Source organism: Cutaneotrichosporon cavernicola (genome assembly GCF_030864355.1).
Source record: "Cutaneotrichosporon cavernicola HIS019 DNA, chromosome: 2".
NCBI lineage: Eukaryota > Fungi > Basidiomycota > Tremellomycetes > Trichosporonales > Trichosporonaceae > Cutaneotrichosporon > Cutaneotrichosporon cavernicola.
In genome coordinates, this window is record NC_083394.1 from 2,764,733 (window position 1) to 2,778,373 (window position 13,641).

Consider the following 13,641-nt stretch of genomic DNA (forward strand, 5'->3'; position numbering starts at 1 on the left):
TCTACGACATGCATCCTACTCGCCTACTCGACCGCCGTGCCCTGCTCGCGCGCAATCTGCATATCTGCCTCTGCTTCGGCTGGCGGCCAGTCCGTGCGGTTGTCCAGGCCGTAAGCGCGCACACCACTATGCAAAGGCGGGAGGTAGTAAAGGGGCCCGTCCCAGATCCGGTACACGTGTCCACGCACGCCCTTGTCCCTGAACTGCTTTGGCATGCGCCAAGGCTCGGGGATGTCGTTCTCGGCAATGTGCCAGTACAGCTGGCCCTCGGGCGCGTACTTGACTTTCTGGCCTGGGAGGGGGAGAATGAACTTTGCCACCTGGAGCTCGGTGTCGGTCACGGTGCCGTGTTCGAGGCGGGCGAAGGCGATGCGCCACAGTCCACGGAAACCAATGTACTCGCACCAGCGCCAGCGGTCGAGAGTCTCGACGTCGATCAGGCCAGAGTGGTCGTTGAACAGCAGGCCGTAGGGGTTGGGCGGCTCAGCGCCAATGCGCGTCACCAGATACCCCAGGAACACTGTCGGCGTGTCGCCCGTAAGATGGAGCATATCCGCGAGTGCGCGGGTTTGCAGCTCGCGGTCGAGCGGGTCCTCCTCTTGTCCATTATGCGAGACGATCACGTCAACGCGCTGGCCGTGTATATCCAAAGTAGCGTGGATTGCAGGCGCCAGCTCGCCATGCGGTGAGGGCAGGAGGTGGTGTGTGCTGTTCAGAATGGGGAATTTGGAGAGCAGCGCGGCGCCCCATGTGTGCTGGTTTGGTCCAGGGCCTATGTCGACATAGTACCCCAGCTCCTCGGCCATGTAGCGCGTGAGGTCGCGGTTGCCGTAGACGAAACGGTGGAGGTCAGTCTCGAGCAGACCCAGCACGTCGACCTGCATCTCTTCGACGAGGGACGCGATACGGCGCTGGCTGTCCCGCCCCGGCTCATCGATGCCAAAGTGCACCGTGTAGATGCCGCCGGTAAAGATGTTGTGCTCTGGGAAGTAGGGTGTTGGACGGTTCTCGGGGCCGGCCGAGACGGCTGCGCGCTCAAAGCCTGTGAGTAGGCCGCCGATTCCCAGGAAGACGGCTGCAATGGCGCTCCAGCGCCCAACGTTGCGCACGCGCGCGGCGCTGCGGGGTTGCAGGGCGTTGCGGCCGGGGAGGGAAGGCTGGAGAGCACGAGCAGCGCTCAGGGCGAACGGCAATGGGACGAGAAGCATGGCCATGATGAGATCGCTTCTCTCGCGCAGGATCCAGCCGAACGGCACGAACGCGTACGCGACCGTGAAGACTGACGCAACGTCGAGGAACGCGAGCCACGCGCCCGCGTAACCCCATGCCGAGGGAGGGAGGGCTGAAGCGGCCCGGAAGAGTGTCGGAACGATCGCCACCAGGTAGAACACGAGCACGAGGCCACCAGCGTACCCAACCCAGTCTTGACGGAAGAGTGCCGCCGCCGCGGGGAAGGGAATGAGCCATGTGGCCGGGGACAAGGCGTCAAAGCCGACCAGCGCGCCGGCCGTCGCCACGGCCATGGTGACGCCTCCCCACGGGTGGAGCATGGGACCCGTGGCTGGGTATCCGGTCCAGGCCCAGGCAATGATCGTTCCCGGATCACAGACGAAGGTCTGGAGGAGGTGGATGAGGGCGCCGAGACCGAGAGTGATGGCGTAGCGCTGCCCACGCGTCGTGACCACATCGGCGGGCTCGGGCTTGTCCTTGAGCGTCGCGCTGACTGGAGGTGCGGGGAAGAGGCTGTTCGGCCGGTAGTAGTACTCAGCAAGGGCGATGGCGGAGAGGAGCAGGCCAGTCTTGTTCCATCCCCCGCTGTCTTCGTTCACGATCGCCCAGAACGGGTTGTTCGAGTGGCACAGGTACTTGCCGAGCATGCAGATGAGAAGGCCGGTGATGAAGACTGGTGTCAGCGAGTTCTCGAATAGGCTCACTTTTGGCCTGCGCGGTCATCTCGGGTGAGCCACGGACGCGCATCGTGTCGGCCATGAACATGCACCAAGCGCACCACACCGCGCCCGCGACGCAGAGGAAGCGCGCCGACACGCTGGGCAGCGCGTAGCATCCCAGCCCGAGGCCGCACATGATAGCGCGGTGCGAGAACTGGCCCTCGCGCGACATGGCGTATGCGCGGTAGTTACGCCGGCTCATGATGTGCGGGGTGAGGTTGATGAGGACAGCAAGCTCACTTCCCGTGAGGGAGAGGCTCCACACGCTCCAGTAGAACAGCTGGACGCTGACGCCGGTGAAGAGAGTCCAGAATACGGTTGCGAACCACACGTCGCTCAAGTACGCGAAGAACATGGGGTTGGGGAGGCGGCTTGGCAGGGACGGGTGCGCGGTCCAGTCCTCCTCGATGCGGGGACGTGAATTGGGGACAGGTGCGACGTATAGCCCGCCGTTGGCGCTATTATCAATACATAGGCTACGCCCGTACCCACCCCTTGTGCGGCTCGTCGCCGCGGGTCGTGTCCACGATGCGCACCTGGAGGTGGCCGAGCTCGTAGAGGCAGCCGGCGTCGAACGCCACGTCCCAGAACACGAGACCCCATTCGAAGAACGCGTATTGAGTGTATGCGCCGGGGATGCGGCGCACGCTGTGCTTGATGAAGAAGTAAATGAGTGGCGGGATGGAGAGAATGAAGCCTGCGGCAGTGATGGTGCTGGTGTCAGCCGCGAGTGCGGGGTTCTTGGGGTGTGGGGGAAAGGGAAGGGAAGAGGGGAGACACACTCACCGCCACCGACGCGCCTGCTGCGTCGTAGAGTGCAGCGTCGAGAGCACCATCCACGGCACATTGAGAACAAGATAGACAATCATAAACAGGTCGTGCAAGTCTGCGTCAGCCGCAATCATGACAAAGCGCACCATGCTGATCGCGCGAGGTAATAAACATCCACCCTCCGCAGCAGAACGTCCGCCCGAGCCCACACATGGCCTCGACGTCTGCCCACCCTGCAGGCGCGACGGCATCCTCATGTTCCGGCACGGGCCCTGCCTCATCATTAGCGTGTTTCCGGTTCCGTAATGCCCCTCTCGAGCCAGTATGGGCTGTTGAGGTTGGGCTCGAGACGTTTGAGAGGGCGTGCGCGGCCTCCCGCCCACGAGGGGGGTACCGGTGCGCGACCCATTGCAGTGCGAGGAGGGCGAAACGCGGAAAGGCGGTTAATGCGATAGCGATGTGGAAGGGTGCGCGTGAGGCGGCATGGTCGCCGATCCTGGGGTCAGCGAGGATAGCGACACGAGTGCGTCCTGGCCCAGGGAAGACTTACGTCGCGGAGACGGAGGGGAACCATTCGTCGGGCCACTTGGCGACGCTGTTCTCGCACAGAGCTTCCCATATCCCGCCAAGGTATGCCGCGGTGAGGGCGAGGACAAACGCCGCCGCGGATAGCGCGGTATGTGCGCGCGGCACGAGGGCGCCCGGCACGGCTAGGAGGGTTGCCATGGGGATTAGGGTGCGAATTGGTACTGGATGGGGTGGTGACTGGGTGTTGATGGAGGGGTGGAAGGGTGGCTGTCGCCGAAGCGCGAGGGAGAGCGACGAACCAAATGATTGTGTTGTGAAGAGAACGTTGTGGATGAGAAAAGCCAAGATGTTGGGTATTGGTTTTGGACACTTAGGTAAAGTCAAGGAGCCGGATAGGATAGCCTGGGAAGGGGGTGGGACGCGACTTGTAGACCGCGGGTCCCGGTCAACGCCTCGATTCGATGACGTATACCAATAGACAATCTAACAACGCCAAGAGCCGTGCATTTCCCTTGCTCCTTACCCTCACCCTACCCGGATGCAACATGCAACATGCAACACTACAAAACCTTGTTGCCATATAGCTGCCATGTGCACCACCTCATGGCCTCGTGGGCCGTAGATTGCGGACATGCATACAGCCCCGTGGATTGCGGAGATAAGGTGAGACGATAATGTGCATTGCTCAAATCACCAGTTCGAGTTCGGGTGACATCTCTCAAACAACTACGCGCGCCTTATCTCGTCGTACGCGTCAATCCGCCGTCCCATCTCCACGGCATCCACACCCTCCTCCAAACCCTTGGCTACTCGCTCCTTCTGTGTCGGAGGACAGTGACCCCCAATAGGAGGAGGATCACGATCCAAATTCGTAGGAAACGAGTACGCGTCCGGCACGGCGGCAAGCAGGGCGTCTTTCTCTCCCTCTCCAGCTTGCTCCCAGAAAGCCGCCAACTCGGCCCAAACCGCCTTGACGATGGCGCTCCGGTCCACGCTCTCCATGGGTTTACCCCACGCCGCACTGACCTGAACGAGGTTCGCACTACGCTGAACCTCCGAGGTCATATTACTTCCGGCGGCGTGGACGAGGGCGGGGTTGAAGAATAGTGCGTCGCCCTTTTGGAGGGGCAGCTGGATTCTCTTCTGTTCAAAGATAGCGCGGAAACGGGGGTCTCGATAAGCCAAGAATCCTGCCTCGTACTTGTGGGAGTGGGGAAGCAGGAGGGTGGGACCTGAAGTGAGAGGCATATCGCTATGTGCAATCGCTCCCTGGAGAGTTAGGAGGGCCGATGCAACTTGCGCGGAGGCGGGAAATCGGGCCACCACTTCGGCAGCTTGAAATCCGAGGTGGTAGTCTCGGTGTGGTTCTTGTGCCTTTCCGCCCGGCCGGACAATGTTGGTCTGCGCCGTTATCGCGTATCCTGGCCCCAACCATGCTTCAGCCGCAAGGGAAAGGAGTTGGTTCGCGTAGTATTCCACGAAGGAGGTCGGGTCCGTCAATGCGTGTTTCTGGAAACTGTTCCAGATTCTATCGTTTGCTCCGGGGGTCGCAAAGTGGTCGCCTCCTCCTTTACCGGCGACTTTCTCGCTGGTAATGATAGTGTCAAAAGCCGAAGAGGCGCGGTCGATTACAGCTGGGTCGAAGGCGGAGCGGATCACGAACAGGCCGGGTCCGGAGAGAAGGGCAGAGTGAAGCTCGTCCATAGTTATGTCGCGGTCAGATGTGAGGAGGGTGGAGGCGTCGTAGATCGGTACGTTGGAAGTGATCTCGGAGACGAGGGGATAGTCTGCGGCATTGGTCTGCTGCGAGCCTTCTGTCAGTTCCGGGAAGTGAGGGAAAGAGAGGGGGGGATGAGGGGGTTGGTTGCATTGATGGGAGGTGGGGTTGAACGGGGATTTGGGCCTGAACTCACAGAGCTCAGTGAACGCAGCCAGGTCGTCATCCGTGAACTCCGGCACACTGCGAGTGCTCTTGCGCCCGCATGTACCGTTCATGAGGCGCCCGTTAATGCTAGTATCGTTCGCCATGGTGCTTGGGGAGTCAACGATACCAGCATCACTACTTTTGCTTATGTACCTACGCATTGTGGGCATCTCGGTCGGTGAATATCCCACCAACCGAACATAACTTGCCGAGCTGATAGCCACGCGGTATCCGCCACCTTAGCAGAGCTCCGAGAGTCAATCCCCCACAAAGTGATTCAGTAGACTGAGCATGAGGGACCTGGGACATACAGTGGGGTTATGTTTGTCGCTTAGAAGGTGGGACGGCACGGGACACGTTGATCTCGCTAACAGTGTGGCGTGGCATTGGATCACCTCAATCGATATATCTCACCCAAGATTAGCAGTTGCCATCGCCATCTTGCAACTTGGTGGGAGCGGCGCCGTCAGTTCGAGCTCCATGAGACTTCTCACGGCCAGCCAGGACCACCCGAGACCTAGCCTTGGGTTTTCACGTCTTGCCAGGCTGCCGTGCATGCGGCGTGCTTGTTGCGAGCCACACCCCACGTATCCAATTTTCCTGATCTACTGCGTTAGCAGCCTGACCCTGGGCCGTCGGCACATGCCCGCCAGAGTGCTCTCGCGCGCCCATCATCACCCGCCTGGCCGGCCTTGGCATGAACCGGGGTTCATTCGTATATACAAAGACTGCGCCTACAGCGCCCATAAGAGACGCCAGCACTGCGTGACAGTGCCTCCCATCTAAGACGCCGCTGCAGCAACAAGACCCCGCCTCGTACGAGCCAGGACACGGCCACCGCGCGGCAGATACCGTGACCCTCCGCCCGCTTAGCAGCATCCGCCGCTCGACTTCTGCTCAACGTTCTGGCCGACGTTGATCTTCTGCTTCGGCCCGCCGCCCATCGAGTTGGAGCCCATGCTGTTGTCAGTCGCGCCCCAATGCTCACATACCGGTCCTTGATCTGCTTCGACATGGTCAGGAAAGCCTGCTCAACGTTGGTGGCGTTCTTCGCAGACGTCTCCAGGAAGGGGATGCCGAGCTCGTCAGCAAATGCCTTGGCGGCCGCGTAGTCGACGACCTTCTTGGTCGCAAGATCCGACTTGTTGCCCACGAGCAGCTTGTTGACACCCTCGACGGCGTAGCGGTCAATCTCCTGCAGCCACTGCTTGACGTTGGCGAACGTGTCGCTGTCCGTCACGTCGTAGACGACGATGATGCCGTGGGCCCCTGATTATCAGCGTTGAAGACATTGATGAACTCACCGCGGTAGTAAGACGACGTGATGGTGCGGAAGCGCTCCTGTCCGGCAGTGTCCCACTGTTTGTGAAACAAAAAAAAGTACGAGGAATGGTTGCGGGGCGGTGCGCGAAAAGGAATAGTGACGGTGAAGAATGTGGACAGTGGAGCCCAGATATAAGCGGCAGGGGGAAAGTGCGTACGGAATATACCGAAATACACGCCAGGATTCATAGGCGGACGAGGTTGGGAGTTGAAAGCAGCATCGACAGAGCCGTTCGCGCAAGTGCAGCGAGTGCAGAATCGGAGATTGGAGTTTGACCGGGATTGAAGAGGAACCGTTGACCAAGAAATCGGACGAGGACCCAAGAAATCGGACGGAAAGTTGACAATACCGAAGGGGCAGTTTCGACAACACCAGACGATTAAGACGACGACGACGACAGCGTGTTGACACCAATCGGACCGGGTGATAACAACAAGACAACAGGCGGAAGCGGGAGGGCGATCCAACAACACAGGCGAGGGAAAACCAACACCGCGAGGGAGGTTGCACAAACAGGGGTGACGACCGAGGGAACGACGACAACACCAAGAGGACGATGATTATGACCAAAAAAGAGTCGACGATACACGGTTGACGATTCGACACACGTTGACAACACGATTCGAGAGCGGATCGGAGTCGGATTGCGCACACACGACACAACAAACAGCCAGCAGCAACAGCCAACAGAGGGTCAGAGAGCGCCAGATGCCGAGAGTGAATGAAGTGAGTGCGGATAGTCGGAACCGAGAGTTGAGCCATTAAAGCGGGGGGGGAGGGGGGAATTGAGACCAAGATTGACGAAGGGAAGAATCACGACGGACCAAGTGAGTGGCGATGGCAAGATGGAAAGTGCAGCGATACCACAGGCGCGATTTGAGTTTGACAAGCCGAAACGACAGTTTACAGTCGGGTGAATGCGACAGTTGACAGGCCGAGGTGCGGCAGGAAACGCAATGACACGCAAGCCGGGCCCACAGGGCGAGGTTTGGCGGAGCGACACGATCAGAGACGAGCCATTGACAAGCCCACAGGCAATGTTCACCAACAGCAGGAGCGAGACACGAGCAGCAGTAGAGCGCGCCAGGTCAGTCCGAGTCGGGGGTGAGTCGCGATTGTCGGATGGGGTGAGAGAAGAGAATTGAGAGGGTTGAGTGAGATGAGATGGGGAGGAAAGGGTAAGTCGGGGGTCGGGAAGAGCGGGGTCAGCTTAAACTCGCTGAGTGCGTGGGGGGGAGAGGGTAGGGGAACCACGCACGATCTGGAGCTTGACAGTCTTGCCCTCGAGGTCAATGGTACGGATCTTGAAGTCGACCTGGGTGTCAGCTGCTGCTGGACGTGTGATCAGGACCAACTCACGCCAATGGTCGAGATGTAGCTCTCAGTGTAGGTGTCGTCGGCGAAGCGGAGCAGCAAGCAAGACTTGCCGACACCAGAGTCGCCGATGAGGAGAAGCTGGGTAATGAGTCAGTCCGCGTTTGTCGGAGTGATGGGCCAGGGGCGCCCGAGCGCGTCTTCGCGACCGAGGAGCAGTTCGTTGCGCCCCTGCACCTTGATATACCTACCTTGAAGAGGTAGTCGTACTCGGCAGTCGCAGACATGGTGGCTACAGGTCTGTTGCGTGTGAAGTGTGTATCGGCGATTGCGATGAGAATGCAACAACAGCGGACAGGGGGAGGTTGGAGAGGATGAATAGGGGTGTGAGATGCGCGAGTCGGGGCGGGGCGTGGGTAATGGGACGGCGCGTATGCAGAAAATGACGCGTTGGGTGGCGAGTATGATGTGCGTGGAGCCACGGCGCAGCGGGTGGCAATATCAGTAGGAAGCGTAGCCGAGTGAGAAGGACCAGGAAAGGTGGCGGTAGGGGGTTATGGGAGCGTGAGACAAGTGCACATCGACGAAAGGAAGGTGGGGTGCGGCGACATACGCAAGTTGACGAGGGCGAATGTATCAGCGTGGGTTCGGGGGAAAGCGATGACGAAGGGGCCAAGTAGTGTGGAGCGACGTACGGATAAAGTAGTTGTCTGTGGGAACAGGAGTGGGTGAATCTAGTCGGTCGATGTGGGGATGACCGAGTCAAGTGGATTTGTTAAATGTGGGAATTGAAGAGTGTTGAGCAAGAGATGAATGGTGGTGAGCGAGTGGTTGGTGGTGATTACAGAGGTACAAGGTGGAGTGCATGGTTGGGGGATGGCCGTGGCTGTGGCGTGGCGTGGCGTGGCAGAACCTACGCAGGGAAGGGAGTTTTGGACTGTTGGGACTGTTGGTACGGTTGGTTGGGCGTGGGGTGCCTATGGGTTATGGATTACGGGCAAAGGGGTCGGGTCATCCTCTCTCACCCTGTGACTAAGCTGCGCTGCGCCTTGAGCATAGGGTATAGGGTACCTTGGGTGGTCCTTTGTTTGCACCGCACTTTGAGTGAGTGCTCAATGACGCTCGGGGAGCTCAAGTTGCTCCCGAGCCGAGCGAGGGAGGGGAGTGGGATCAGGCTCATCGCGGTCAGGTCTACGTCAGGCACATTAGCGCTTCTGGCGGTGTTTTGACGTCTTCCACCTGTGGCATCTTAATCGCGTTGGATTATGTAATAAAGAGTGGAGTGTTTTTTTTTCTTGATGCAAGAGCGGAGGTTGATCGGTTGAGGCATCTTTGGTTTGGTGAATTGGTGAGGATGACGATAGAGGACAGACAGAGAGAGGCACAGAGCTAAAGTGATAGTTAAATGGATTCAACAAAGGATCGGGATGGACCACATGACCAGAATGACACCGGCTATCGCTATCTTACAATCTCGCATATCTTTCATTCTATTCAAACCAGGACTGGAACATATTTCCCAACCGATCCCATCCCATTCAAAACTAACACACTCCATTTCTTGGCAGTGGCTGTAAATGCACACTTCAACATACTCCCATTCCCACATCGCCCCCAATGCTCACTCAATTGTGGGGCCTCGAAAGGGTGGATTCGGGGTGATGCGGCCGCATTCGGGTTCCGACGCGACCGCCTTCAGGGGGAGGGTGGCCATTGTGGGCTAAAGGCTAATTTGTGTTGGAGGCGTGTGCGAAACTGAAACAAAGATTTCGTCCGAATCGTTTCTACATCACTATTGCTTTGGCCACACTCGCCACCCTGCCCGCTTACCCGCTCACTGTTTGAACTGTTTGGTTCAATCCGCAGCCATCCCGCTCACACACCCTCCGTGACAAGTCTCTCTATCCGTGCGCTAGTGACCTCCGCCGACGCCACCCTCGATCCATCCATCCTTCCCTCACTCGCCCCATCACCCGTCGACATCATCCCTCATCACCGAGGGCCACGGCCGACGCATGCGCCCAGGTGCTGGTGCTACCCCGCAGAAGGTGACCCCACACAAAAATACCAATCATCTACAAATACACCATCCAGATGACAGAATAAAGGACACATCGACATCCGAACGACGGTTGCTCTCTCAACTGTTCTCTACTCCTTCCCATCGCGATCCCGATACCCCGCCACCATGAACGCTACGCTCAACAACGCAACCCTCGCTACTCGGCGCGGCGTCTCACGTCTCTGGCAGGGATACCTTGCTCAGCTCGCCGCCCGTCCCCTCCGTACCAAGATGGTCACGTCCGGCACCATGTTCTTTGTCGGCGACGCCATTGCGCAGTTTGGCATCGAGGGGCGGCGGGTCTCCCCCGACGCTGTACCTCAGCCTGACGGCTACGGCCCCGTTGAAGACGACGTTACGCTCGCCTATAACGTGAGTACCTCCATCTTCCCTCGCTGATGCCTAGCCGACCCGTGCCGCCCGCCAGGCAGTGTGTGAGTTCCTTCCCCACGACTCTGCTAATTCCAGACGGCGCACTCGTCCTTGCACCGCTCGCACACAACTGGCTCGTACGCCTCGACAAAGTCAAGTTTGCCAACAAGTGGGCTAGTGAGTCTTTGGCTGCGCCGGCCCGACCCTAGATAGGCGTCACCCTTCCCTCCACCCTGCACGGATCGCATCGCGCTGATACTAGCTCTCGGCGCCAAAGTTAGCCTCGACCAGCTCGTGTGGGGACCCTTCATCGTGACCAGTGAGTGAAACGCGTCGCTGGGCGATACATTCCGCGGTTGGGGCATTTTCGTTGAAGAGGCACCCCACGCCGCTCCGCTTCCCTGGAACTTCCACTCTGATTTGCCACACATCTCAACAATCGCGATCCACAACTGACACCAGCGTTCTGGAGCTGGACGGGCATGATGGAGGGCAAGACGGGCGACCAAGTGGCCGAGCTTGTCCACTTTGCCTTCCCAGGAGCCTACTCGAAGTGTGTAGCCGTGTTTGCGCCCACCCAGATCGTCAACTTCCTCTGGGTTCCGCTGCACCACCGGCTGTTGGTGCACCAGACGGTCGGACTCGGTGAGTGTTGCGTGCTGCCTGTTTTTTCGTGTTTTTTTTTTAGGCTGTGGCGGTGCCAAGCCTCGATGGTGCGAAGGATTGTGGCGTGGCATGGTTGAATGGTGGCATGGTGGTAATTGTGCCAAGTGCCACAGGGGTGACACAGTGGGGTTGAACTATGTGTGACGCGAGGTCGGTGGCAGGGGACGTGAGGCGTGTGGCGGGTGACTGCGAGGCGAGTGGCACTGGTGCGAAACTGGCGATCGAAACAAATGTGGCGTGGTAGTGTGTTGGTGCCTATCACACGCCCTAAGCTTCTCACCGTTATCCTGCACCTCGCTCGGCACTCCGCACCCCTCCTTTCGCCTCGCGTGACTCGCTTGCCCTTCGGCGGCCGACCATCGCCGACCCCTCGGTCCTCGGAAGTGATCAAAATGGCAAAGTGGCGTCGCCGTGTGATTCCCTTCACAGCAATCCCACTTTTGTCCTCGCCGCCACGCCGACGGCCTCACACTAGTTCTCCCTCTTTCCCCACGGATCTCCTCTGATCCCCCACACTCTTGATCCACGGGCCCCAGTCCGCTCCTTTGCAAACCCCGATCGGCCCTCGATCCAGCCTTATCGGCTGTGTCACGTTCCAGATCTCTTCTCATCCCTCCTTCTTTCCCAACGACGGCGGTCTCGCGGTCTCACTGCCATCGCCGCACGCACGTGTCGGCCGATGCGTCCACCCCACTTTATCGTCACACCGGCAGGTCGACAGCCGGTGCTCATCGAGTCGTGTGGCACCGCTTCGCCGCAGCTTGCCCCCATGGTTGTTTCCCACTGCCTCTCACCTCCCTCTTTCCTCCCCGCTCGTTCTCTAATCCCGCGCAGCTCGCTAACCCCTAGGGTGGAACATCTTCCTCTCGTACATGACGAACAAGAACAACACGCTCCTCGCCGCGGCCAAGGCCGACCTCGCGCAGGCGCAGATCGCCGAGGCTTCGGTCGAACCGATTCACGACAAGGCTCACGACGACGAGCGTGCCCTCGCGCACGCCAAGGTCGAGGACGCGGCCAAGGTTCTCGCCGCTGTCAAGGAGGAGCGCCAGCGCCTCCGCGACCTCGAAGGTGGTGGAGCCACCGCCGCTGGCACGCGCATGTAGCATTTCTAATACGATACATCTGTAGTTTGTATGACGGCTGCGAGGGGCCGCCAGGGATAGAGCAAAAAGAGCAGAAGTTGTACATAAAATGCATTTCGTACATGAACTATGCGAAGCGCCGCTGCCGCTCGTACGCCTTCATCTCCTCGTCCAGGTCATGCTGTGTCTTCGGCTTGGCCTTGGGTACCGCCTCCAGAGCCTTGGGCTTTGGCGCTTTGTCCACCTCCATCGCCGCAGGCTTGCTGGCTGCCTTTTTTGCGCGTGACACCTTGTCAGCTCCCTTTGCCCCCGCTTTCTTGCTCTGCACCGTTGCGGCCGTCTTCTTGGCCGCGGGGCTGCCCTTGGCCGGTTTGGCCAGGCGCGAGAGCAGCGCCTCGCCCGGGTTGGCTCTGGCGACGGCTTTACGCTGCTTGTCGAGAAGGCTGGGGTTAGAGAAGGCGAGTTGCGGGAGGGAGGGTGGGTTTGGGAAGAAGCGGGAGGTGGGAAAAGGGAGAGGAAGAGGATGCTGAGGTGGTTGTCGGAGGAGAAAGGGGGGAATGGGGAGGTGGGTTGGGTGGGTGTGCAAGGCCTCAACCCACATAGTCCGCTCTCCACCTGGACACACTCACATCTTCTGGCGCTCCTTCTCGCCAGCCTTGCCGCCCTTCCCAAGACGAGAGAGGAGCCTAAGTCCCGGAGCACGCTGGTCGTCCTTGACATTCTTTGCCGTCGGCCACTTGGCCTTCTGCGCCGGCACGGGCGCGGGAGCAGCAGGAGAGATTCTGCCCTTAACAGTGGTACCAAAGGCGGGGATCACGGCTCTAGGGGTGGTGGGGAGCGTGGCGTTGGCGGGGAGGACGTGGTGTACCGCGAGGGTGTGTGCTGAGGTCAGCGGCAAGCGAGCGAGTGGAACTAGTAAAACGAGCTGTGAGCTGAGAACGTCGCTGAGCTACCGGCGAGGTGAAGAGCGACGACGCGACCGAGAGGGAGAGAAGAGAGAAGGGTGGTAGAAACGAGGACAACGAACGCTTAGGAAGGCCACTCACATCCATCAATGACCTGTCCCGAGAACTGGCGACGCACGCGCTCCGCATCCCCATCCGATCCAACCTCAACGAGGAAAGTACCGAGGAACGTCGCCGTCTTATTAAACAGCGCCGTGACGGCAATACTGGCCGGGGCGAGGCGGATCGGCTCGGCGGTGAGCAGTTCCTATCGTCAGCAGACACAAACGCCGGGGAATTGGGCAAGGTTTGCGGATCTCTGCGATCCGCAATCTGGCAATGTCGCGCATAACACATACGCAGTCACAGCCCATCTCCCCCGTCTCCCTACCCCTCCATCCCGCTCGGTCGGCCGTTCACGCTCGCTCACCCAACCACTCACCGCCAAATCCGTCTCGCGCACGTCCAGCGGGAGGCCGGAGAAGAGGAGAACCGAGGGCATGGTTGGCAGTTGGCAGTTGGCACTTTAAATGGAGATTGCAATGGTCGAACGCCAAGTCGTTGTTGTTGCCTGCGTGACGTGGCTTTTGGTATCACTTGTTTGGTTTCGCGCGTTGAGGGGAGGTCGAGTGCAGACGCAGAGATGAGAGATGGGGATTGAGGATGGACAAGGAGCGATGGAAAAAGACGAGGTGAGAAGAG

At 59.5% G+C, this 13,641-nt stretch overlaps 5 protein-coding genes across 5 annotated transcripts; 1 reads left to right on the forward strand and 4 right to left on the reverse strand.

Moving 5' to 3' along the window:
* Nucleotides 1-23: 23 nt before the first annotated feature.
* Nucleotides 24-3,446, reverse strand: CWH43 (uncharacterized protein; the record flags this gene model as incomplete). Its single annotated transcript, XM_060598146.1, has 6 exons — nt 24-1,903; nt 1,935-2,407; nt 2,442-2,663; nt 2,736-2,835; nt 2,867-3,216; nt 3,271-3,446. 6 exons carry the CDS (start codon nt 3,444-3,446, stop codon nt 24-26), a joined length of 3,201 nt encoding a protein of 1,066 aa, XP_060454968.1.
* A 528-nt stretch (nt 3,447-3,974) lies between these two features.
* On the reverse strand, nt 3,975-5,276 carry CcaverHIS019_0210650 (uncharacterized protein; the record flags this gene model as incomplete). The annotated part of the gene is made up of 2 exons (XM_060598147.1): nt 3,975-5,059; nt 5,162-5,276. 2 exons carry the CDS (start codon nt 5,274-5,276, stop codon nt 3,975-3,977), a joined length of 1,200 nt encoding a protein of 399 aa, XP_060454969.1.
* A 765-nt stretch (nt 5,277-6,041) lies between these two features.
* On the reverse strand, nt 6,042-8,867 carry ypt1 (uncharacterized protein; the record flags this gene model as incomplete). Its single annotated transcript, XM_060598148.1, has 8 exons — nt 6,042-6,132; nt 6,165-6,441; nt 6,477-6,531; nt 7,755-7,811; nt 7,856-7,951; nt 8,062-8,110; nt 8,506-8,520; nt 8,836-8,867. The coding sequence occupies 8 exons, from the start codon at nt 8,865-8,867 to the stop codon at nt 6,042-6,044; spliced, it is 672 nt and encodes a 223-aa protein (XP_060454970.1).
* Nucleotides 8,868-9,998: 1,131 nt separating this feature from the next.
* Nucleotides 9,999-12,016, forward strand: CcaverHIS019_0210670 (uncharacterized protein; the record flags this gene model as incomplete). Its single annotated transcript, XM_060598149.1, has 6 exons — nt 9,999-10,244; nt 10,279-10,306; nt 10,341-10,421; nt 10,507-10,563; nt 10,707-10,889; nt 11,760-12,016. The coding sequence occupies 6 exons, from the start codon at nt 9,999-10,001 to the stop codon at nt 12,014-12,016; spliced, it is 852 nt and encodes a 283-aa protein (XP_060454971.1).
* Nucleotides 12,017-12,122: 106 nt separating this feature from the next.
* Nucleotides 12,123-13,441, reverse strand: CcaverHIS019_0210680 (uncharacterized protein; the record flags this gene model as incomplete). Its single annotated transcript, XM_060598150.1, has 4 exons — nt 12,123-12,438; nt 12,625-12,877; nt 13,042-13,207; nt 13,382-13,441. The coding sequence occupies 4 exons, from the start codon at nt 13,439-13,441 to the stop codon at nt 12,123-12,125; spliced, it is 795 nt and encodes a 264-aa protein (XP_060454972.1).
* Between the last annotated feature and the right edge of the window lie 200 nt (nt 13,442-13,641).